The sequence below is a fragment of the Paramisgurnus dabryanus genome, chromosome 21 (genome assembly GCF_030506205.2).
Source record: "Paramisgurnus dabryanus chromosome 21, PD_genome_1.1, whole genome shotgun sequence".
Lineage (NCBI taxonomy): Eukaryota > Metazoa > Chordata > Actinopteri > Cypriniformes > Cobitidae > Paramisgurnus > Paramisgurnus dabryanus.
In genome coordinates this window covers 22,235,860-22,260,612 of record NC_133357.1, presented here as the reverse complement: position 1 = coordinate 22,260,612, position 24,753 = coordinate 22,235,860, and the positions used below count along the sequence as shown (strand labels likewise).

The 24,753-nt window shown below is 36.5% G+C and overlaps 2 protein-coding genes across 4 annotated transcripts in view; one reads left to right on the top strand and one right to left on the bottom strand.

The window, feature by feature from the left end:
• phactr3a (phosphatase and actin regulator 3a) overlaps nt 1–3,279 on the top strand; it is a 45,405-nt gene extending 42,126 nt beyond the window's left edge. For all 3 annotated transcript variants that reach the window (XM_065249858.2, XM_065249857.2, XM_065249860.2), the window contains exons 8-12: nt 420–475; nt 1,641–1,702; nt 2,011–2,151; nt 2,425–2,501; nt 2,738–3,279. In XM_065249858.2, the coding sequence (XP_065105930.2) occupies nt 420–475; nt 1,641–1,702; nt 2,011–2,151; nt 2,425–2,501; nt 2,738–2,753 (352 nt within the window). In that variant the 3' untranslated portion in view covers nt 2,754–3,279. The remainder of the gene's footprint in view (nt 1–419; nt 476–1,640; nt 1,703–2,010; nt 2,152–2,424; nt 2,502–2,737) is intronic.
• A 161-nt stretch (nt 3,280–3,440) lies between these two features.
• Nucleotides 3,441–24,384, bottom strand: sycp2 (synaptonemal complex protein 2). The gene is made up of 45 exons (XM_073813060.1): nt 24,367–24,384; nt 24,117–24,257; nt 23,912–24,040; nt 23,731–23,835; nt 23,026–23,050; nt 22,862–22,947; nt 22,570–22,661; nt 21,656–21,690; nt 21,362–21,504; nt 21,200–21,252; nt 21,084–21,129; nt 20,093–20,197; nt 19,794–19,854; nt 19,299–19,447; nt 17,644–17,718; nt 17,422–17,541; nt 17,150–17,255; nt 16,757–16,923; nt 14,996–15,070; nt 14,843–14,906; nt 14,683–14,734; nt 14,439–14,542; nt 13,617–13,918; nt 13,375–13,487; nt 13,251–13,287; nt 13,090–13,163; nt 12,957–12,999; nt 12,826–12,869; nt 12,595–12,652; nt 12,322–12,484; nt 12,040–12,104; nt 11,629–11,901; nt 11,227–11,536; nt 10,913–11,136; nt 9,804–10,049; nt 9,664–9,721; nt 9,398–9,574; nt 7,950–8,081; nt 7,674–7,819; nt 7,412–7,506; nt 7,234–7,333; nt 7,045–7,103; nt 6,507–6,585; nt 5,238–5,294; nt 3,441–4,182 (listed from the first exon to the last, which is right to left on the bottom strand). Exons 1-45 carry the CDS (start codon nt 24,382–24,384, stop codon nt 4,111–4,113), a joined length of 4,878 nt encoding a protein of 1,625 aa, XP_073669161.1. The 3' UTR covers nt 3,441–4,110.
• Between the last annotated feature and the right edge of the window lie 369 nt (nt 24,385–24,753).

The following is a 24,753-nucleotide window of genomic DNA, read 5'->3' as shown; positions in this document are numbered from 1 at the left end:
AGATAAAAGAACAATAAAAATGGACACATTCGTAGTAGGGATGACCAAGTGGTTGCTCTATGCGCGCTATTTACCTTCATATTGTATTAAGTCCACGTAACCTAATTATGATACTACTACAAAGGACAGTGGACGGAGAGTGCGCAACATACGGTAGCTCGCGCTCGGCACGCGCCAGCCTCTTCAAAAGAGCGCGCGCCCCAGCAGGCAACACGAGGTCTCTCTCGCCGAATCGACAGCAGATTTACATTAAATCGTATGAGAAGTTGGTCGGTATCAGACAGATTGTGCGCTGTAGTGGAGACAGATGAGGAGCGCGCTGGAGTACACGAGGCTCTGTCCGATTGAGTTTCTCTCATCACCGCATCTTATTCAAACTAAATCATGGTACAAAACATCATTGTGCTGTTTATCCGCAGGAGACTCAGTCAACGGCCGGCCGTTGAAGAACTGGAAAGCAGAAATATCTTAAAACGTGAGTATATTATTATAGTATCTATCTATCTATCTATCTATCTATCTATCTATCTATCTATCTATCTATCTGTATCTGGTCATACTTTATTAATTACAATTATTTTCATGTACTTGTATTAATTAAATAAAGTAATGAAACATAATATTATGATTGAACGTGTATGCTTTAATGTTTGAAATGTTTAAAAATAAAATTGTGTTAACATCATTCATTTTTTTATACAAAAATGTATTGCATTTTTTTTTTAATATGGATGACTTGAAGTGAATAATAAAATGAATGTGAAGACCTTTAATACTGTTAAATATATCTACAAATGTGTCATTGCATAGTTTTGATGAACTTGCACTTTGCAAGTACTTAGTAAATTTACTATGTACACACATAAAATATTTACTTAATATTCTTTAGTACTCTTATTAAGATAAACTTAAAGGAATAAGTTACCCAAAAATAAAAAATCTGTCTTTTTTTACTTATTCACCCTCATGTTGTTACAAACCTGTATAATTTTCTTTTTTCTGATAAAAATAAATCCCCTACCTGTATTATTCTTTCCTACTATGAAAGTCAATGGGGCCTCTGATCAGTTTGTTTACAAACATTCCTCAAAATATCTTCCTTTGTGTTCATCAGAAAAAATGAAATAAATACATGTTTGTAACAGCATGAGGGTGAGTAAATGAAATAATTTTAATTTTGGGGTGAACTATCCCTTTAAGAACATGTACTGTGCTCATTTGAGAAACCATTTATTTCAATTCACTAAAAATCAATTGAAGTATTAATTGTTTTTTTTTTTGCAATTACTTCAAGTTGAACTTTACTTTTAAGTAGTTTTTTATAATGCAAAAAATATTAATACACTCAAGTACTCTTATTTTTATCTCGGATGTGAAAAAACCAATCTGACCTAACAGAATGCATACATGTGCTGATAATAACTGCTATCTAAATACGGTAACACAAAATAGCAAGAGTATTAAATTAAGCAGATTGTTGTTATCTGTCAGATAAGATACAGCTGTGCAAAACAAGTATTGCTCAAACATTAGAGATGGGAGTCACTGTGACCCCTGTGCGAGCATCAGATTCTGCTCTGTCATTGTCCTGTGGTTGATTACCTCACCCTCATTGTGTCTGATCATCATCTGTTTTTCAGAGAGAAATGATCAGACAGAGCAAGAGGAACGGAGAGAGATCAAACAGCGGCTTAATAGAAAGGTATACATCTTCATTTAGGCTGCTGGTATGTCAAATGACATTTTGGGCTTCTATATTTTTTACACATTGCTAACCTACAGCGATTTCAGAAATGCATGAATCAAGATGGATTTAATTTTATGATCAGTTTAAAGGAAACGGATACAAAGCCAGATTTCTTTTTTTATATCAATTCTTATGTCAAATTGGTCGAAAGCATGAACTGCTTTAAAAAAAAATCAATAACAGCATGTATGATCATATTAGACATACAGTATCCTCATTAGTTAACTAGCAGTCCTGTTAAAACCTTGCTGTTAACCTTATAGCTCAACCAGAGGCCAACAGTCGATGAACTAAGGGAAAGAAAGATTCTCATCCGCTTCAGTGACTATGTCGAGGTTGCCAAAGCCCAGGATTATGATCGGAGAGCTGACAAACCCTGGACAAGACTGTCCGCGGCCGACAAGGTACAGAATGCTGATGTCAGCAAAGCTCTTTGTTTACTCCTAAGACTTAAGGTTTTTGAGTTTAAACCTCCAGTTTTTCGGTAAATTTGGTAAACGTGATGCATTTGTGAAGCATATAAAAACTAATCGAATTAGTGTCAGTAGTCCACATGCTTTTAGGATTTTAAATAGCCTGCCCACATCGCTATGTTTACTCCTAATAGAGAGCCCCGGGTTCACTCTCAGTGTATCAGGTCACTTGAGGAGCCATTAAAGTGGCTTTTTATTTTACAGGCAGCCATCCGCAAAGAGCTCAACGAGTTCAAAAGCACCGAGATGGAGGTACACGCTTCGAGCAAGCACCTTACAAGGTCAGTATGTTTGTGGGGTCTTCTCTTACAAATGTGTAAGTGCTATTTTTAGATCAGACAAATCCAGAAAGCTAAAGATAAACAGCCTGATTAAAAAAGAAAAGTGGTGTTATCTTGTCATAGGTGGTTTTTGCACAATCATGGTCATATAATTATTAATTATAATCAAGTCTTGTTCTGGTACATCATTGTCGTGATTAGGAAAGTCACCTTGGTTGATTTGTCTGCTCAACCAGGTTTCACAGGCCCTAAGGGAGGGTTTTCTTCTGTGAAGAAAATACCGCAAGTGACGTCTATGTTATAATCCTGGAGGTGCCTCTTCCAGAGCCGCCACGTCGGCCTTGGGATTCCCTTATTCTTCCAGCGCCCTGGGCCGAATGCTGTTTGGGTGTGGTTAATGCTGGAGGCTGCGTCTCCATGGCGGGCGGGCGGCCGCAGGGAGAAACCTGAGGAAATTCTGCGGTGACATTAAACACGTAGCCGACGCAGCTGAGGAATTGAGTTTTTGATGTTTTTAAACCGGACTGCATTTCAGTGACTGCTAAGAAAAGATGAAGTCGTTCTGGTTTAATGTTTGTGTACATGTAACCAGCTCCGCTCTGAGGAACTAAACAAAAAAATAGAAAAAGTAAAAAATACGGTACAAAGAAAAGAAACAAAAAACATCTGGGTTGATAAGCCTGCTAATAAAATGAGTTTCATATTTACTGTACAGAAGTCCGTTTGAACAGGGTTGTTCATGTCATCACTTGGAAAAATAATCTTTGTAAGCACTACTTGTCTTCAAAATATAAAACTTTTTTTTTTAAAACTTGTTTTGTTTTTAATACACATGTATAATTTTTAAGAGGCATTGCAAAAACAACAAATTGCAAAAACTTGTGGCCCAAAGGTTTCCAAAATCTGGCGGTGCACGTACAGTATGCGGGCACCCTTCTGAGGACAAACTTTTGTGTCCCAAGATTAAGACTTTAGTCAAGAAAAGTTTAAAACAATTTATTTTCAGTAGTCTGACATGAAAAATAGGAATAACACTGTGCTTTGCCTATATCATTTACAAAGGACTTAATAATTCATAAATACAAAAAAACTTTAAGTTACACAATCTAATAATATAATATGCAGATGTTGTCTAAATGATATTTGTTAAACGAGTGCCTGCTTTTAAACATGACCACTCTTTTATGTCAATTAAACCCCAGGATTATCAAGGCCCTTGCTGGTGAATAAAAAAACAACAATTTTGAGCTTAGATGCTTTCAGAAATGACTGAATCTACTAGAAAAAATACAACACAACATTCCTGTTACATGGCTGCTATGAATACATACAACATGCTTATATCACGTTAAATTAATACTTAAAGAACGTTTTACACACATAAATCTGTTCATCACCTAACAAATAAATGCATTTCTTTTAGGAAATGAAATAGAAAGTGGCTTTTCACAACTTTTACTCAAATTAAAACAAGTAAATACAAATCACTTATTCACACTCTCTAGTAAAAATTCAACTTTTCATTTTTTTTAAAAAAAGAACATAACATTTTTAATACTCAAACATGCAAACATGTTTTAACATTACCCCAAATAAAGCAGTTCTCAGGTCAGAATCTAGAAGCATCTGGGAGGAACAAGGTTTGTAATCCTCGCCTCACACTCAACAACTCTTCCTCTTGCTACAAAGAAAAGAATTGACTCAAAATGAGTCCTGCTCATATTTGTGGCTCTTACCCAGCAAGCAATAACTGAGACGGTGAAATGACTGCTAACTATATAGTCTGGGTATAACTGTAAGTAACCTACTTCTACCCTGAATAACCTTGAATTTGGTTACATGGCGTTTTTCCCAAAAAAACTTGCGACATGTAAAATTTTCCATCATGTATGCAAAGTCAACAGGTGTTCGAGGTGTTTTGGATGTTCTAAGCATATACACATTGTCTATTCTTGGACTATGGTTAAATTTTGCCTGGTTTTAGCCAAAATTGCTTGCAGGAAAAGGTGTTTTCAGGCCTGTAGATCGATTGCTTTGTTCCGTTTAAATGGTAAATGCTTTGTGTCGGTCTAGGCTTTCTTATAGCTTTATTATGCCCAGAATACACTGCAGGATTTTTGCACTCCTATAAGACCATTACCGACATGGATCATTTAAACTTGGGTACGACAAGCATGTTGACTGAGAGATGATGACACGGATGCTGCGGCGGCTGCGTCACCAGCATGCGCTAGTCGTGAACAAATACCGGTACACAGGTCGTGGCAGCAAACACACTGTGTGTTGATCATGCTGAATGTCTGACTCTGTCAGAAAATTATCGTAGGCTATCTTTGGCGCAAGAACGGGAAAACGGCTGTCTTTGAACCTCTCTCACTGTACGACATAGGACCAGCAATGAAGAGCCACGATCACAGAAATCACAACGATTGGCAATCTTTCATCTGGGACAGCCAATAATCGTGTAGTGTATCCCGGGCTTTAAGAATGAACATACCTGATACCTATCAGATGGACTCTGACCAATTAAATGATAGTTTACACGAACGTGACTTGTATTATCAAACTCTGGTCTGTTTGGAAATTTTGCCTTGTAAATGCAAACCGAACCAAGATGAAATTGCAACACTGTAGCCTTTTAACCCTCGGTTTCAGAACAAAGCAATAGATCTACAGGTCTGAAAAACTGTAAAATATTTGTCCTATACTGTATGTGCATAAAGTGTCTTTTCTCACCATTTCTTTAAAGAAGCGCTCCTGAACTGACTTCAAGTTGTTCTTCATTAAAGACATCTGGAACGGAAACAAAATAAAGCTTCAAGTATTGTAAATTTCATTCATGCATTTGTCAAGATGATCCAAAGCGACTTAAAGTACTTTACAAGGTATGTGCATTTTATCACTATAAAATGCAATAAATCCATTTTGACTAATTTGGGTAAAAATGTGTTTTCTATAACAAGAAAGTGACAAGATGAAAACCACTATTTTCTGTTACAGACTTTCACATAGCAGCTTTAGGTTATAAAAACGTAAAAAATTATTAAAATCCATAATTTGATTTTCAAAGATTTATTATAAAATATTTTTTCAAATTTTTTTTTTTCAAAATGCTATAAAACTATTGAATCAATACATAAATGTGCATTCATCTTTAGTTGATATACACTGATTAAAAAAATAAACATTTATGGCATTAATGAAAACACTTAAGTCATATTAATAACACTATCATTGCTGCTGTCAGCCTTGGGACATCGTCACTGATCTTTCTTGACAGCGATCAGCTGTAAAATGCTTTGGTCCTGTTCGATTTTCATTGACTTTGAGTAAAATAAAGTTTTTCATAAGATCCTCTGGGGTTAATGTGCTTCATGACAGAAGCTTCATGCTGTCGTGTGAGAACAAACAACAGCCGGCATTTTCCTTCGCCCATGTGCCCGAGTGGCTTTCGTTTCTTCCCCGCCACAGAAAACCACCACAGGTTTATCAATGCCATCAAAAGTATTATTTTGTTTTTGTTTGTTTGTTGATTGAGTACAAAGTAGATAACTAGGATTCTGTGTGTTTTCAAAGCGCGACCATTGTTGTTTACAATGCGTGGAATGGTGCGCTGTGAGTTGTTGAGCAGATTTATTGCATTCTGCAAAGAAGGAGGACTGGCATTTATCTCGATTTGGGACAAAATGGAGAAAAGATGACAGAATAAAACAGCGGATACCGGAATTTGCGTAAAATTAAGAATTGACTTTTTAATACTGACCTGATACAATACTGATTTTGGTGGTAACTAATAAAAAAAAAAAACAAGGCGTTTATTGCATTTTGGAACCAAACTCTTCGTTTGTTACATGGACCGAACCCACAACCTTTTGCGCTGCTAATGCAGTGCTCTACCACTGAGCTAGAGTGGGTTTAAACTGAGTTGCACTAAAACACATTCTTTATGAGACAATTCTGAATTTAGGTTGCTGAATTACACCCAATAAAGGTTAAAAACCTCACCTCAGAGATAAAGATTTGTTCCTCATTTTGTTGACTATCACACACATCCGTCTCAAATGTGCTTTTCAAATGCTCTAGTCTGAGAGAAAAACAAGAGTGTGCATGCCAATCACAGGGATTAGAACGAGCCACATATCTAAACCACATATATTAATAGTGATTAACAGACTTAACACAATATTATATGCGACCCTGGACCACAAAACGATGGTCATTTTCTTATGTATACATCATCTGAATAAATAAGCTTTCCATTGATGTATGGTTTGTTAGGATAGGACAATATTTGCAGAGATATCTGGAGTCTGAGGGTGCAAAAAATTGGCCCAATGAAGTCCTTAGCAACACATATTACTAATGATAAATACTTATTATGTATATTTACAGAAGGAAATGTTCAAAATATCTTTATGGAATATGATCTTTACTATCCTAATGATTTTTGACATAATATTTTTTATTTTGAACCACACATTGGCAATTGCTACAAATAAACTAGTTATGACTGGTTTTGTGGTCACATATTATATGTTCTCACCTATTGGCTCCTTTCTCTTGGTATGTGTGGAAAGCCAAGGCCTGTTTTTTCCAGTGCGTCTGTCAATAAAAAATAAATAAATGCAAGGCTAATTTTGTATGAATAATGCCTAATTTGAAATTTCATGCTGGTCCATGTAGCAACTACTTTTTATTTACTGATAAAGTGAATTGTCAAAACAATCATTACCATCAGTTCCTCCTCCATGTTCCTCAGAGCGATGTCATCCTGCTCCAGACTTTTTATTTCACCCAATAGGACTTGTTTAACTTTCTCTAGCTTCTGAGCACTACACACACACAGAAAATAATGGTGAGGTGAAGATCAGAGCTGTTAAAGAGACTGATAATCTCTCTGTGTATCTGACCTGTACTGCTGTACTTTGACTCGGACAGAGAACATATGCTGCTGAAATGTCTTTATAGACTGCCTGGTGTACCGATCCATTTTCCTGGAGCGAATCTGACAAAAGACAAGGTAGTAGTAGATGCTAACATGATGCTAGACTTACTGAATGAGACCCAAGATCATCACTAGCACAAGCAAGTGAATCTATACTGTAAATTGATGTCCGCTAACTGACTCCTTCCTTATAGCTGACTGTTATGAAATACTGAGATGAGAAGCACCTTGATCTTTCTCTTAAGCTCTGAGGTGAACTGATGGCAGATATAGCCCACCTCCTGAGCAGGCTGGTTGTGATGTGCGTCTTCCTCCACAAAAGTCTGCCTGCATTTCGATTTTATACGGGACGGCACCGTCTCCATATCTTCAGCTGAAATATACATAAATATGAGTCACACAATTTGTACTTTTTTAAGACTGCGCTTACAATACAGATGATGAGCATTAAATCTGTTTTGTAGGTAATATCAACAAATTTAAGTGTAAATCTTTCTCATTACTGAATTTAGTTGTTTCTCTGGCCCTTTTATTCTGGTAACTTTTCTTTCTGCTGTTATCTGCTTCTTCTGTTATCTCCTCATCTTCTTCCTCTGAGCTGCTCTGATTCTTCACAGGCTGTTTCACAATGGGACCTGAGGCAGAGCAAAAGTTATTCATCCAATCGGATTATATTCTCACACTTTTACTATAATAATATCTCCTTTTAGTCCGTCCAGTAAAGAAATTTTTTTATAAACAGGGTTTCCACACCTTCAAATTCAAGGACCTTTCAAGGACTTTCCAGGTCCAATACCCTCAAATTCAAGGACTAAATGTGGGGACATATTTCAAGTGAGAGCAAGGTTACATTGTGTTACCCTTAAAGATACAATGCTACAGTTCTCTTTCGAGGGAACTTGCGCTGCATCACTGCGGTATCACTTCAGGGGTAAGTGTGTCTGAATGTGTATATCAAATTTAACCAATAGTGAGGTTTAATGACAAAGACACGGTGACGCGGGAGCCAAGAAGTATATCGCTATCTGAAATATTGCCAAAGACGGCGTTACAAGGGCGCAGGAAGTATGACAAGGGAGACGCAGCGTCTCGTTCCCTTCTCAGGGAACAACAGTTACATACGTAACCCGAGGCGTTTTCATGTGTCACACACAACTATGCAAAAAAGCATTTTGGTATGAAGCAACATTCGCATACAGAAGATATAAGCATATAGCGTGAACAGTTGAGCACGTGTGCTTAAAAAGTCTAGAATTTTTATGATATTATCCTACACTACACAGGGAATAATATGGATTTTTTTCCAGAAAACTTGCATAAAATAAATTCAAGCACTTTCAATGACTTGTATCTATGCATGTATATTTTTAAAAATGTCCCAGGGCTTTACATTTTTTCCACCAGATTCACAAACTTTCAAGGATTTCAAGGACCCGTGGGAACCCTGTATAAATCATTATTACAAGCTTATCATTTAAGGTAAGAAGACAATTTTGAACACTGATTATTATTTACTTTAACCCATAATGTTACAGATTGCAGCTTTAAAGGTCCACCGTGTAAATTTAAGCGGCGTCTAGTAGTGAGACCAATTGGAAGCAAAGGCTCAGTTCACAACTCACCCCTCCCTTTTGAAACACAGCGAGAAGCTACGGAAGTTGCCACAGACTGAGACAACGTAGTGACAAAGCGTGTTTGTCTGTTTAGGGCTACTTTAGAAACATGAAGGCCACTTCCATGTTAGGAGACCTGTGGTGTATGTCGATAAAAACAACTCTAAGGTAATTTAAATAATACAGTTGATTATGTAAGGTCTTTATACACCACTGATAATATAGTTGTGTATATTATATTGCGTTTCTGTAAAGAGATCCTTCTAAAAGTTACACAGTGCACCTTTAAGCCGCTGTTTAGGATGAAGTGTAACATTGTGCTTAACACTGATAAATACTTTTGTTCTGATGTCCGTGTTTGTCATTAGTCTTGAACAGCTTTCTTGGCTTCATTTTCTTAGCTAGCTGGGTGGGAGATGGAGGCTTGTTTTCTTTGTCTTCTTCACTATCCTCTTCTCTCTCTGATAGATTAACTGAGTGGCATGAGCTGGGAGGCTTATAGATGACTGTTGGACCTAAAGAATTAACAGAAAAGAAAAGTATGTTTCTTCAAAAATATTAACTACTGAAATACATTTTTAACAAAAAATTCTAATTTCTGCACCTGACTTAAATTCTGGTTTCTCATCCTTCGTACTTCCTCGACGGCTTGCTGGTGTTTTCTATTAAACACACAAAAAAGAAGCGGGTTACTGAAATGTTGTTCTATTAGATGGTTATTGGTAAGTTAAGAAACCACTTTACCTCCAGGTCAGTGCAGATCAATGCCATGTTGCTCACAGATACGTGAGAAGACTGACTCATTGTGACCGAAATTATGGACCTTCTGTCGTAAGATGCTGGACTGGTTTTATTCATGACGCCTCTCTGCTCCTCCTGAAGGTTTGCTGATATGAGCGGGGAGGACAGAGTGATTTTTTTCATGAGGGTCGGGGTGATGAGGGGCTGAGTTGGACTAAATATTGACTGGACCGGACTAAGCACATCCTGCTGAAGAGCAACAAAGGAGAGATCTTACATGTAAGTGTTATATTTAGTTCATATTTCGAACAGGAAATAATTACAAGATGTACTGAGCAAATCAGGTATAACAAAAATAAGTTTTGCGCTTTTTATGGCCAAATATCCAAATTACCCCATGATTTACCCACCCTCAAGCAATCCAAGATACACATGTCCATCATCTTTCAGACGAACACATTTTGAGATATAATAGTAAAAGTCCTCGCTCTTCCAAGCTTTATAATGGTAGAAAACAGTGATCAGGGAAAAACTACTGACTTTAAACCATTCATCCTTTACAGAAGTAATCAACATGGCTCCAAGGGGTTAAAAAAGGTCTTCTGCAGGCAATTGATGCGATTTTGTAAGAAAAATATCCAGATTTCGAACTTAATAAACTATAATAACAAGCTTCCCATAACGGCGTCACCATGGACCCACGCGTTTCAAGAGAGTATTAGCGTAGTGAGCATTGGCTGCCATGGGTATGCTGCACAGTGACTTTTCATAAAATTACATCGATTATCTGAAGAAGACCTTTATTAACCCACTGGAGCCGTGTGGATTACTTCTGTGAAGGATGAATGCACTTTTTTGGGTTTAAAGTCAGAAGTTTTCCCTGATCCCTGTTTTCTACTGTTATAAGCTTGGAAGATCAAGGACAATTTCTAAAATAACTCCAAGACAATAAAAAAATTTTTTATAGATAAAATACATTTATGTTAGTCTGAAAGATGTTGGACATGTGTATCTCGATTGCTTCAGGGTGAGTAAATCATGAGGTAATTTTGATATTTGGCTTGAGTTTCCCTTTAAGCCACACTAAGATCAAAACTTCTGTTCCTGTTTACCTGAGCAGCAGGTGACTTCTGTTTAGAGTATTTGGTGGTTGTTGTGGAGAGAAAGGGAGGTTTCACAGCAGGTTTAATGCCTGGTGTCTTACACAGAGAGGACTTGATTTCTCTGACGGAGCTGAGCGGCTCTAGTTTAGGAGGTTCAGGTTCAATTGGAGAAATGGATAAAGAACGGAGAGGTGTAGTATGGGACCTTATCTTTGTCGAAAGTTTTTCATTTGCTGTAGAAGTAAATGAAGATTTAAAAGGTGTGTATGTATACGCATGATATAGTTAGGGAAATATCTACTGTACAGCAGTTAAATCCTTACATCTCATCCTTTCAATGGAGGGAGGCGAGGCAATTGTGGAAGATAATTGTGCAGTCCAGGATTCTTTATGTCCTCTGGCTGACCCCTGTGCAGATGGGGTCTTCTTCACTGTCAGATCTTCTGGACTACAATCCTTTTTGCTTGTTTCATTTGTCTGATATGGCTGAATCTGTGCAGGGGTTTTATCAGACTTTTTATTTTGGCTTATCTCCCTTTGTGCTTTGTCAACAGAGCTTGTCTTCTTCTTCTGTCCTTGTCCATTGGTTTCAACTGGGACAGGATGCTTCCTTGGTCGTCCGACTGCCTTTTTCTGTTTAGAGGGGAGCGATACAGAGCTCATCAGGACTTGTATACAGAATAAAAAAATACAATAAAGGCAATACTGGGTGAAAAATAACATGCCTTAGGTGGTGGTGGTTTCTCACTCTCTGATTGGCTGGACTGGCTGTCCGAGTAAGACGGCTTTTTGTAGATTTTAGTCGAGGCTGCAGCTCTCTGAGTTCTTGGTGGTGGTTTCTCACTCTCTGATTGGCTGGACTGGCTATCCGAGTGAGATGGCTCTTTGTAGGTTTTAGTCGAGACTGCAGCTCTCTGAGGTCTTCCTTTGGGTTTGCTATTAGTGATTTTTGCCTGCAGTTTATTCTCTTTGCGTTCAGCTACTTTCTTCTGCCTCTTCTGTAATTTATCCAATCGGGCAGAAAGGTTAACAACACATATTAATATAAATTTAGGGTTAGGGTGCGTAAGAAAATGCTCTAGTGGATAAAGTAATAAAACACAGCCTGTTTAAGACATCTTAAGATATTGTCTCACCAGCTTTGGGTTGATTTGCTCCTTCGCTGGCTTTGGTGATGATAAAGGTGTATATGGAGATTTAACTATAAGAAAAAAATTATAAAAGATCATCACCATACTTCTCTTTTTCACTTATCGATTAACAAAACGCACACAATTAATACATTTATAAGGTTATTCATTAAATGCATGTTGCATCTTCACTAAAAAAATGCCATTCATCCTGCTTGTAGTTTGTCTCTACAGATGGCCAGATCTTTACAACTAGAAAATGATTTTGCAGGAGAGAGATCTGCGTACATGCAGAGTTGGCTGATGGGAGCGTGGGTTTAACTGGCTGCCTGCTATAGTCTGCCACTTTAGGTTTGGGTTTCCTGTTGGCTGATTTGAGCCAGCTGATCTCGGTCATATTATCTGTGTCTGTATCGCTAAACAGATTTTTCTTCACATTTTTAGTAGCAGCCTAGGACATAACACACACAGGAATACAATGCTGTGTTAATAGGCATAATATGATAATTCGGCAACTGCATCCAAAGTAGCAGCTCACAGATAATTCAAGTAACATCAAACCTTTGAAGGCTGAGGTTTCAAAACAGACTTAGGGCAAGTTGAAGAATTACTCAGCACACTAAAAGAGGAGAAACCAAAAAATTGATTAATATACATTATAGTATTTTAAATGGGCATGGATAACAAACCATTTAACAGATCGGCTTGGAGCAGGGTCATGGAGGCATAAAACTCCACAGTTAGGTTCATTTTTAAACACTAGAGGGAGCTGTTTTAATACATAAAAAATACCTGCTGTCTACTCTGGATGTCTCAGAGGATTTCACTCTCTTTTTCTGAAGCAGAAATAATTGTTAACAATTATTTATATCTTTATGGTTTTCTTGAAAATTCTTAAAATCTTACATAATCGCTGTCCTTACCACATTCATTTTTGGAGTGTCATCTTTAAATGCATAAACATCACTAAGAATATCAAAGACAAAATATATTTAAATGAAATATTATACATTTTTCCATCATCTAGTATGAACTGAAATTAGTAAGGTGTAGTACTCAAGGTTCTGGACAGGCCTCTTGGATTTTTCAAGCGTTTTCACCAAGTCTGATCCCCTTGCTGTGGTTTTCTCCTGTAACACAATGAAATCTTTTTTTATATATAGGACTAAATTAACAAATTTTGATCCTTACTGTCTAGATGAATCTTAATGACTTACAGTTGAAGATGGACACCAGCTCCTATTGAAGGAATATCTAAAATTAAGAAAAAAAATATAGTAATATGAGATATCATGTCAGGACAGAGGAAAGGGTTATTGCTGAATAAATGCTCTGTGTTACCTGTTTGTAGGTGCGATGTTAAACTGTGCACCAGGCACAGGGGATGTTGCTTTGGCACTTCTCCTGTAATGACTGGATATCATCTTCACCATACTGTCTGTTGTGTGTGCCATCTTCAGAACATTACCACAAAGACAGCATATACTGTATTGCCTTTCCATTTTATTTATGGCTTTATACATAATGATGGAGAAATAACAGGAAACCATAGGGAGAGAGATGACACGGGACAGGAGTCTTACTTTTTGTATGTTTGTATCTGAAGCATTGCCTGGATCTATGATGCTCTGCTGTGCATGTCTGGCAGGTGAGGACCTTATAGACATTTTTATTTTCTCCTTCCCCTGATCCAGAGCAATGTGATACAGTGATGAGCCTCTCCGCTCCTTGGCTTGCTGGGCCGCGTGGCCATCTGGTACCTGCTGCTCCCTCAGCACCTCCTCCAGTCTCTGAGTGAGCTGGGTGTGCAGCTGCTTCTGGGTCAGGGTTCTGAATACACGCTGGGGTGGAGACAGACGCTGAGGAAGGAGACGAGAAGCACCATCTGGAGATGTTTACACAAAATGCAAGGTTAAACAACATTTGATTCATATATTTCTATACATTCAACTGATTCAAGTTAAAGAGTCTTTCTAATAGATTCATTTATAATACTGGCTCATAAAAGTCTTTAGTTTGTGTATTGTACTGTGTATGAAGTGTGACATAACCATTACATCCCCAATGATGTGACTACTTGAAAACAAAATTCAGATCTAAATTTTTTTTGCTGATAAGAAAATGCATACAGTTCAACATAAAGTCTTTCTAGTCTGATTTGCCCAAAAATGTGGCCTGTCTGAATAAACAAAGTGTAATATTTTTAACACATATGCAAGCAATTTTGTACACTAGTCCTTACTTATGTGGAATATAATCTTGAACAACAGTAATTAGATTACTTTAGCAGTTAATTGGACTGCAAATACAGTAACTGACGACAATTACGAATACCAGTAAAATATATTAGGAAACATACAATTTAATTTAATTAACAAAGAATTATCTTCTGCATTGTCACTCACCTGATACAGACTGGCTCTTATTAGTGTCTTTTTGTAAAGCTAACAGTGATCCACATGCAGAGGTTTTCCCCTTGTTGGAGTTTAAACTCCAGAGACTCGGTGAACTGTTCAGAAATACATTAAAGATGCACATACATTAGCACAAAGAAACATCATACATTGTAGACTATGCATCGATATTTCCATGCCTTTTCAACAGATGAGCATCTGTAAACTAAATGCCAACAGAAATACAACTACTTACAAATAGTTTCCCTTCCTCACAGCAGGTTGGGTGTCTGGGACTAAGTTGTTATCTTTCACATAAAAAAATAAAATAACTAACTAATCATGAAAAAGATGACATCATTCAGTTGTGTCACAAGTAGCAGAGAACTTTTAGCATGTTTTATATTCAATATTACCTGTATTCTCCTCTTCATGGTCAGCTTGAATAATCTCTATAACTTTGTCTAAAGTAATCTTCTGCTAAAAATATGTGTTAAAGAGAAAATGAAGGAATTCAATAGAATACAGAAAACATTAAACAAGTAAAATAACAAATTAGATTGTAGTACCTTGCCGTATTTTTCCAGTTTAGTCTTGCCTACATTGGTTTGCTGTTTGTCCACATTCTGAACAGCAGGTGTAGACTGATAAAACAAACACAAGATTTACAAGGTAGATTAATAGTGCTTGAGGGGTCGAAATTGTGCCTTTTTTTGGTCGCGTATGTTACCAATATTTAATTAGTGTAAGTTCAAAATAGGTGTGGGCGATAAGACCAAAATATTATATCACTATAGGATTCATTTTATATCATGATAATGAGAGATTTCTCTCAGTGCTGCTTGATAAAAACGAGTGACATACAGGCAAGTAGGAGCAAAATTATGTAACTTCCCCTTTAAGACCAAAGTTGGGATCCAATATACTGTTACACATGCGTTTTTTTCAGCTGTCTACTTTCTCTTTAATGGCCGTATTTATGAGGCTACTCACAAAGACGGGAATTTTGATGCATATGTGCATTTAAGGCCAATAAAGCCGCAAAAATGCTCACTAGCTTAATGAGCAGCGGATGCACGGCTTGTGCTCACACAGAAACAGCGCGCGCATATGGCATTGTTGTTTGTGTTTCAATGGTTAAAAATCACTTGATTTAAAACTGCGGTGCGTGTACACCCCTTATTCAAAATATATTTGGGAGCATTGGGAATTCTAGTAATTGTTGTGGTGATACTTTTCTCTCTCTCTCTAAAATGCCTGCTGTGAGTTTATACATTGAGCGGTCCAATTCTCTATAACCAATTGAACTTTTATCAAACAATGTTACTTTCTTTACTTTAATTTTTAAGTTTTTAGATATTACTGTAGCTGTAAATCACTCTCCTTTCACTGTGCTCCATTCTCACGTGACAGGGAGCGAACTTGTGCACAAAATGTAAATAGCTAAAGAGACATTAGAAAAAGCCACCAAAAGTTACATACAATAACTTTATTATCTGTAACTTTAGAATGTATGGTGGAGCAGAAAAGGCTTGTATTTTTCAGAGAGAATGGTTGAAAGATTTGGATTGGCTCTACTATGAAAATGTCTCAATGCTCTGTGTTCTCTTTAAAGCATGTGATCTGTTTACACTGTCAATTAAAATGTGAAACAAATGTAGTGCAACATTAATGCAAGGTAAAAAGTTAATTTCGAGCCCAGTATAATAAACTCTGTTCTCAATATGAGGGGTGGGACAAAAAAATTGATTCTTCGATTCTGAATCGATTCCACAAATGTCAAGAATCGATTTTTACCGTTAGTTTACAAAAAAAATAACGTGACGTTATCAGAATCAATAGGCGGAGCTCAACTGGGGGAGTGCTGCACCTACAGCGGAGCTTAAATGAGCAGTAGAAAAAGAAATAAACAAATACATCGCTAGACGCTTAACGTTTTTCAGTTTATGGAAGTTAATGCCGGTTAACATATAGAATTAATAGGTCACGTTTAATTACTACTTTTACTGGTTTTAATGTCTTACAACAGAAATAGAAAATATATGTATATAAAAATGACATTATTGATCACTTAGTTGCATTAAAGTACAGTATATGGCTTTGAGAGCAAATGTGACAGTAATGACGTCACAAATATGCTAATTAGTACGTAAAGAGTTGATTCAGAATAGAATCGGACCCTAAGAATAGATTCTGAATCGATTCATGAGGGTCCAAGGGATTCCCAGCCCTACTCAATATGGTAAGTCTACTTTACTGTGTACTTAAAATGGACACTGGCAAACTAATAATAAAAGCATCTGAAGTATTAGAGGGCAGCTGTACCGTACCTGTGCTTGAATTGCTCTGCCCTTTTTTTGATTGGTCTCACAGTGAACACTGAATGAGGATGCACTGGAAGATGTCTTAGACATCATGAGATCTCTAAGCTGAAACTCTCTCTTTCTCTCTGAGGAACTCATCATCTGAAGAGCTGGTTTTACCTTTGCCAGTGACACTGACATAAGACAAAAAACTTAATCAAAACTTTGAAACAATAATCTGCCATGTGCCATAGTGATTGTACCATGGACAAATGATGTTGTTAGCCATAGACTTCTACAGGAATTGTGTATATTTATAAAAATATTTAGTGAATCTGCAGGGGACATTACATGAGTAGATCTTTGTGTACTTTATGACAGGCTTTCCAATTCAATAGACATCTGCTGAGCTTTACACACCTGCAGGCAGCACACAGCTGGAAGAACAGCTGCCCTGTTTACGGCCCACACTGCCAGAGACGTACGTGCAAGACTCAGATACCTTCATCTTTACTGGGGTTACCATCTGAGAAAATAAAAACATTTGCTCTCTAAGCATAGGAGACGTCTGAACACTTCACCTGTGGTTCCTGTAGCCTGTATACAGATTAATCTAACAATAGCATTAGTGATTTATATGACTTATGCAATATATTATGAAGCCATAGGATGTGATGAATATCTGGTCTTGCCTTGTTTGTATCTGGTGTTTGATGTGTGAGAGACTGGACAGGACAACCGTGCCTAACTGAGGTTGACTCCCTTTCATCTTTGCGCTGAGAGGGGGACACTTGACTTTCAAGAACAAGAACCTATTTGATTATAATAGAGTATATACAGTATATAAAAACATGTCTCATAAAATAAATGTGGAAAATTGCAATTTACTTTAACATACAATAAGCTTGACTTACCTGTGAACATTCCAGTGAGCTTACGTTGACCTGAATTGGCATTTCTACAATAGAGGGAGTCTTCCTATAAGGCCTCTGACATAAAGGAAATAGAAACATGTCTGCTGACAATATAGATATTTCTGTCCCCTAAGCACTTTGAATTAGCTGTAATGATGATTACCATTCCAATTTAACCTCTAATCATAGTTTTAATAAGCAAATGATGAGATACTAATAACCACATAAAACATGCATTTTCATCACATGTTAAACCATTAATGTAAATAATGACATCCTTATTACCACATTAAAACATGCTTTTAATCAGTATGTCAAGCCATTAATGCATAAAGAGATCACTCTGGTGCAAAGCTAAAAAAACATGTAGAGACTGAATTGAAGATGATCATGTTAATATAGCTTGCCTGTATAACTCAAGTCCCTTCGTGATTACAAATATGGGTCATTTAATTCTTTTAGGGGCGCTGAAACTATTAGCTGAACAAAACCAAACATATTCAATCATGCTTTTGTACCGAATGAAAAGAACATCAATATACTGTGTTGACAACCTACACCTTCACTAAAATGATTGTGTGCATGCATTTATCTCTTTAATTGTGATATGAAGTGCCAGCATTGACACCTTAGAGAAGAGCAAATACTTTACTGTTGACCCAGTCTCTAGATTTGTGGGCAAACAATTTTTTGTCAGCATAAGGCTGGTCTGGTATTGCATCCCAATGTCATAAACAAACATATAACTGCACAGAATAGACATTTCACAATTTCAAAACAGCAATAGCTTAGCTGAAGAAAATGAACTGGAAGTCTGGGAATGTTACTTGTCTACATAAACATGAGTAGTTCACATAAGCAGTTCCTGTATATGTTGTGAAACCGGATTTGGCAATTATGTGTCTGAATCTACCGAATTTTTTATATTTACACGTACGAAGGTGGGGATTAATTTGCATATTCATATCTATGGTCCGAGCTGTGTGGTTGAGTGGAGGCAGAGACTAATTCGCATATTCATAGATCCGCATATAGATGGTTTCATCAGCCGTATGTGCATTGTTGCGGGTACACGTCTGGTCTCTGTTTGTTTAATGGTCTGACTGGTGGCTAAACTTAACTTTGGGAACTAATACCTTATTAAAATAACACATTTTGGTTTCCTTAAGACGAGGAGAAACGGCGATCATGGATCACGCTATGTGAAGGGAGGTTTGGCAGCCGTTCTGTTAAGATTGTATATTTTACATAGTACACATTTTACACAGTAACATTAGCTAAGTGTAGTTTTTTATACGCTTTAGCTATGATTTGAACTAAGGTAATCTACTTGTTTTTTTTATTTTTTGCTTGTTATCAGAAATAAACTACTCTAAAAAGAGTAAAAAAGTTGTTATTGCTTCTTTGCAGAGTTTACTGGAAGTTACGTTTGTTCCACGAAAGCCGTTTGTTTATGCTTTTACTGCTGAAACCCGGTTTCAGAAACCGTCTACTAAATGAGGGAATTATATTCAAGTTGTTTTAAAACATATGGAAATTACTGTCACAGGAAAAACTTTTATATATGCTATTGTGATGCTCTAAGGTGAGTTTGAAGTGATAAAATTATGACTTCAGGGACACTTTAACAGCTGCAAAATACTCGTATCACTCACTTTGTTTTTTGCCTGACCATAAACTTTCTCAGTGGCTTGCAGGATGTCCAGGGAGGAGCTGAATTTAATGGTGACTCTGGAGCCCTCCAAGCTGCCAGTGCTAACTGGATCGGTCAAAACCAGATCAAGAACTTTTCTTCCATTCTTCTCTGTGGAACCAAATATGGGCAAGACACAACAACTGAGGGCTTAGAACCAACACTAAATTATCAAAACATTTTTAGACAGATCAGAGGGGTATTCCAGAAAGCTGGTTATGTGACATACCCAGGTATGTTTGAAATTGAAAATGTCTTTATGTATTTCCCATGTGCATGCATTAACTTAAAGTTACCAGTAGGAGGTTGATTGAACTAACTCTTATCAGGTGTCCCCAGAACTGATATGATCAGTGTTAGCAAAAAGTTCAGGGTTCCGCTGATGGTAAGTTAACCCCACTTTCTGGAATACCCCCATGATCAGACACAACAGATCTGATAGACCTGATAGGATTACCTTCCACTGTGTAACAGCGAACTTCATTTTCAGCAATACACAGAGTGTCCCACTGGCCATCCTTATAGGAAAGAGCAAACTGTTCCATTTAACACCATACTGTACCATCAGCTTCACACAATAACAAAATTTTGCTTCACATTGTACTGGCTAACTTCTAAATAGATATACTAAAAAACAGTTTCAAGAACAAAATGTGATTTAATGATCCTGAGAAATCAAGCCAAGTTATTAATTATGGTCTATAGTGAACAAATAAAAGTGTTGCCAGTAAGATTTAATAAGTTCAGTGCCAATACCTGAGCATCCATGTCAGACATAGAGAAGTAAAAAGAGATGCTTTGACTACCAAGGTTAAAGTCAATCCAGAATGCTTCGAGGTTTTCATCCACTGGCATGAGCAGCTATAAATGTGATACCATTTAATCATTTTATATTTTAAGCATTAGGGGTGATACCATTTAAGCATTAGGGGTGTGACGAGACACTTACTCCATGAGATGAGACACAAGATTGGGTTCACAAGAATGAGATTTTTACAGTTTTTAAGAAATTTTTAATGAATAAATATATGAATGGAAAATGGTCTTTTATTTAACTGAAATCGCATAATTTTGAAATGTTTAACTAATACTGCCATTAACAATTATTTTTGTCATTCATAATAAAGTAATTTGATATATTTGGTATTAAAAATAGAGCAATAGCCTTTAAAATTAATTACATATTTAATAATGATGAGGCAATAATATTTGGTTCAAATAAAGTATCAAAACCAAGTAAGCACACGGTTTTATTAAAAAAAAAAAATGCCTGGAGAGGGCACCAACGGCCTGGTGATTGTTATTTTACTTTCATTTTAGATTGAGAAGACGCTTGCTTTTCGGCAAACGACATTTAAATCCTCTTAATCTTTAATATTTTTTGACTTCTTTACTTTAGAAATGGTACAGCCACTTTAATTCTTTAGCAAGAACATACAGACATTAAATCATGATGTACTTGAGCGAGGGTTTAAACTGATGTGACACTTCACATGTTCCTAAACAAACATTATTAGAAACCCAAGCAAAAAAGCACATGCAGTAAAAGCGTACAAGACAGAATATAATGCATGCACTGTAAAAGGTTTTGCCACAAACTCTGATATCACAAGAGCTTTTAAACTTAATGAGAAATCTTGTGACGTTTTCATATCGTGAGACCTTGTCACACCCCTATCAAGCATTTATCTTTATGCAAGCAAGGTAAATATGCCCATATTTATTGTCTTGTTTATGTTAAACGAACCTCATGTTTGTCCAAAAATGCCTCAAGACAAGGGTAGGAGTACACACTGGGGGAAGACAAATCAAAATGTAACAGGGTATTAAGTCAGTGCAAAAACATTCAAAAGATTTTAGTACCTTTTCCCATCTCCTTGCATGCCATTCACCATATTGAGAAACCTTCTGCAGTCCTGTTTCAAAAAGAGATCAAAACCAATAAAAAAATTATACTTCAAAATAACCTATTTAAGTAAAGGTTTAGTCTAACAATTATTTATTTTATGTAAGGGCAATATTCACAGTCTCAAATTCAGATTCCTTGATCTTCTTGAATGCAGATGACACAAACGTCATGGTAAACCAGCGTTCAGCCAGTTCATTCCTTTGAGCTGGAGAAGTCATTCTACAGAGAACCTCCATTAAAGAAACCTGTAGGTCGAAATCTGAATAGTAGAAATAAAATTACAGTCAAAGTCCTCAGACGATAATGCTCATAAGACTTACAGTTCACATTAATTGTGTTGACATAATTATGATTAAGCTTTCTGAAGCAAATATGTAAATTCATTATATTGTATTTGGTTTTACACTAACCTCCACCTTTAAGGATTCGACTGGCCACATCACTCCTGTTAAAATAAATACGGATTAAAAATTTGAAGGATATACAGGTATGTATTTCTTTTCCTGAATAAACATAAATCAGCCAGGGTACCAAGAGGGAACTGGTGCTCAAAAAACACAAGATCATCAAGACATTAAAGGTGACATAGAATGATTGAACGGGGTATTTATCCTTGTTCTGTGATGTGACATGTAAACAAAATATTTTTTTGTTTGGGTCTGTAATGCCTTAGAAGCTTCCTAAAAACCTCTCTCAGGTAGCTCTATTGGGGTTGGGGATTTTAAACAAGTGGTTTTGCACCTATTTGGCTCCCCCTACTGGCTTAACTTGCAATCTCATTACTGATTGGCTGACTTTGCTGCCACCCAAAAAATGTAGCCAATTATTTTGAAGTGGAGGGGCAGTGAGATGCCTGTGATGTCATAAGCATCAGTTTTTCAGATTGGGCCGTTTTCTGGCTGACATTTCTAAAAGAGGAATTTCTATGAGACTGAGATGTTTAGCATGTCTAGCACTTTTTGTTTGTTCGTGAATGCGTGTAGACTACCATTATTCAACAAGGTAAAAATGTTTTTTCATTCTCTGTCCCCTTTAAGAGACACTACCTTCTTCCGAAATCATCTATTTCATGCTATGTGGTATGTGAAATTAGTATTATGTCTGAAACCTAATTAAATATATATTATAAACATAATTGACATAATATTGTCACAGGATGTTCTTTACATTATGCATTTATGTAAAAAATAAAATATGTAATATATTAATAGGATTTGTAATCTTTCTGGTTTTTAGTTTCATTTTTTTGACCATTCATTCATTCTTGACCAAAAAATCTTCGGGTGCATCACTACATAACACATCATTGTCTTAGTGTACTTACATCACAGTTGTGGCCTCCTGAGATGACAATATCTTCTTCTTTTTTAGCTCCGTAGGAATCTTTGCTAGAATTAGATTAAGTTTCCTAGCTGCCTGTCGTTGCAAGTAAATTGAAAAATATTAATATATTTCCCCCAGTAATTGAATCTCTATTCGTGGAAAAATCTTCTCAAAGATGCTATTAACACAACTGACATGCCATAACACGGCTGAACATGCGAGATGAGCTTGAAATAAAGTCAAAATAATTACTTTCATATAGCAGTTGTGACTGAATCTATGATTTGCCTCACCTCTTTCTGGATCATGACATTTATTTTGGCATCAGAGGCCAGTTTGCAAATGTGATTGGGCAGAGATTCGGTAACTTCAAATTTACCTGAGGGATATTATGGATTAAAGTCTCTATATTTATCATGGTTAATGTACTTTAAAAATCTAAAACAAACCCACTTACCCTCTTTACAACTTTCATGAACAGCCTGCAAAAAAAATAAAAAATAATACAAATCAGATATACTGTCTCCAGAAAACCTGTATTTTATATTCTATCTTTATTACATGATTTCAGAGCACTATACAGAGTATATATGTCTATATAAAAAGTGCATTTTGTGTTATTTTTGAACATTTTGTTTTGGTACTATCATGTTTCTTTATAAGCAGGGCTCAGCGCAAATCATTTCTTATACTAGCCCGGTCGGGCCAGTGGTTCAGGTTTTCACTTGCCCAGCCAAATTTTCGCTGGCCCCAATAAAAAAATGTCAGTGTATTATATTTTAAAATAATAATTCAAAAGTCAAATATAATAGTATACATATACAGCAGACATGTTCCAACAAAAAAAAGCTCCCAACTTTTCTGCTTTCCCTGTAAACTGACAGCAAATTGTGCAAAATATTCCATCATTTCTTTCGTCCTGTTTTACCCAAGTAAATGTCTGCTTCCAAGATGTTAAATAATATACATTGATGAAAATATATTTAAGTGACTGAGGGTGAAGCACTGGTCCGATCGGACAAGTGACAATACTTTTTACTGGCCCGAACATCTCTCACGCTTGCCCCGGGCAGTCCTTTATGTTGAGCCCTGATAAGCTTACTGCAAAAGTAAATTACAATGATGAAGTGGCATTTTTCCCACATTGTGTTTAGTTACTAACCATCAGTGCATCAAAAAAGTCCTCTGCCAGCTTTATCAATGTCTCATTTCTTGAAGATCCCGCCTCCACCCACAGCCTTCTGGCTCTCTCAAACCACTGCACCATGTAAACACATATTAAGTCAGTATTACATGCATCAACAAAGGACATACAGAAACTCTAAAAACAATGATGTACTCATCTTTTTAACAAGGCCTTGAGTTATCATCACAGATATCCCCCCGCCCCCAGGAAAGACCAGCATCTCGTTACACTTATGTAGAATGGTAAGCACCAAACAAGCATTGTTCACATTTCCAATGTCCAGCTCCTGCAAGAACACAAAACAATACGTATAAATAATGATGTTAAAGTCTTGCATTAATCCTATGTTATACACAACTAACCCTAAGAAAGAGCTTGTCCAGTTTAGTGACAAACTGTCTGGAACATTGAAAACTGCTGCCCTCCTTGATGTCATTTTGGAGGAAACTTTCTAGAGGCTGAAAGTTCTTGTGCTTGAGAGCCTCATCCACCAGTTTCTCCACCTAAATATTAGAAAAGGAGACTAAATGAGTTTGTGATAGTGCACAGAAATAAAGCTTCTTATTTAATTACAGGAGACTTAGAAAAATATATCGCAGATTTTACTCTTACCTGACGGTCTGGTGCCATGATGCACAGAAATTATCTGTTTAAAATGTTAAAGACATTAAAAATGAACTCCTAGATCAAATGTAGAAAATTGCAAGAAAACATTAATCCTCTAACTTAGTACACTGCTGTCGGATGTCTCTTAATGTCAGTTATGTAACGTTATCAGATTAAATCGTTGTCTAACTACAACTAATTTTACATTACGTATTGCTTACTTACTGTATATGTGGATAGTTTTATATGGTTATTTACTGTGATAGTGAATATGTTAAAAGTATCTTATTATGTACGATGATGCTTAATTTATATGATGGTGTGAAGCTAACGTAACAGTTGAGCCCTATCAGTTGTGTTTAGATCTTACCTCAGATTATGATTGACGTTTCA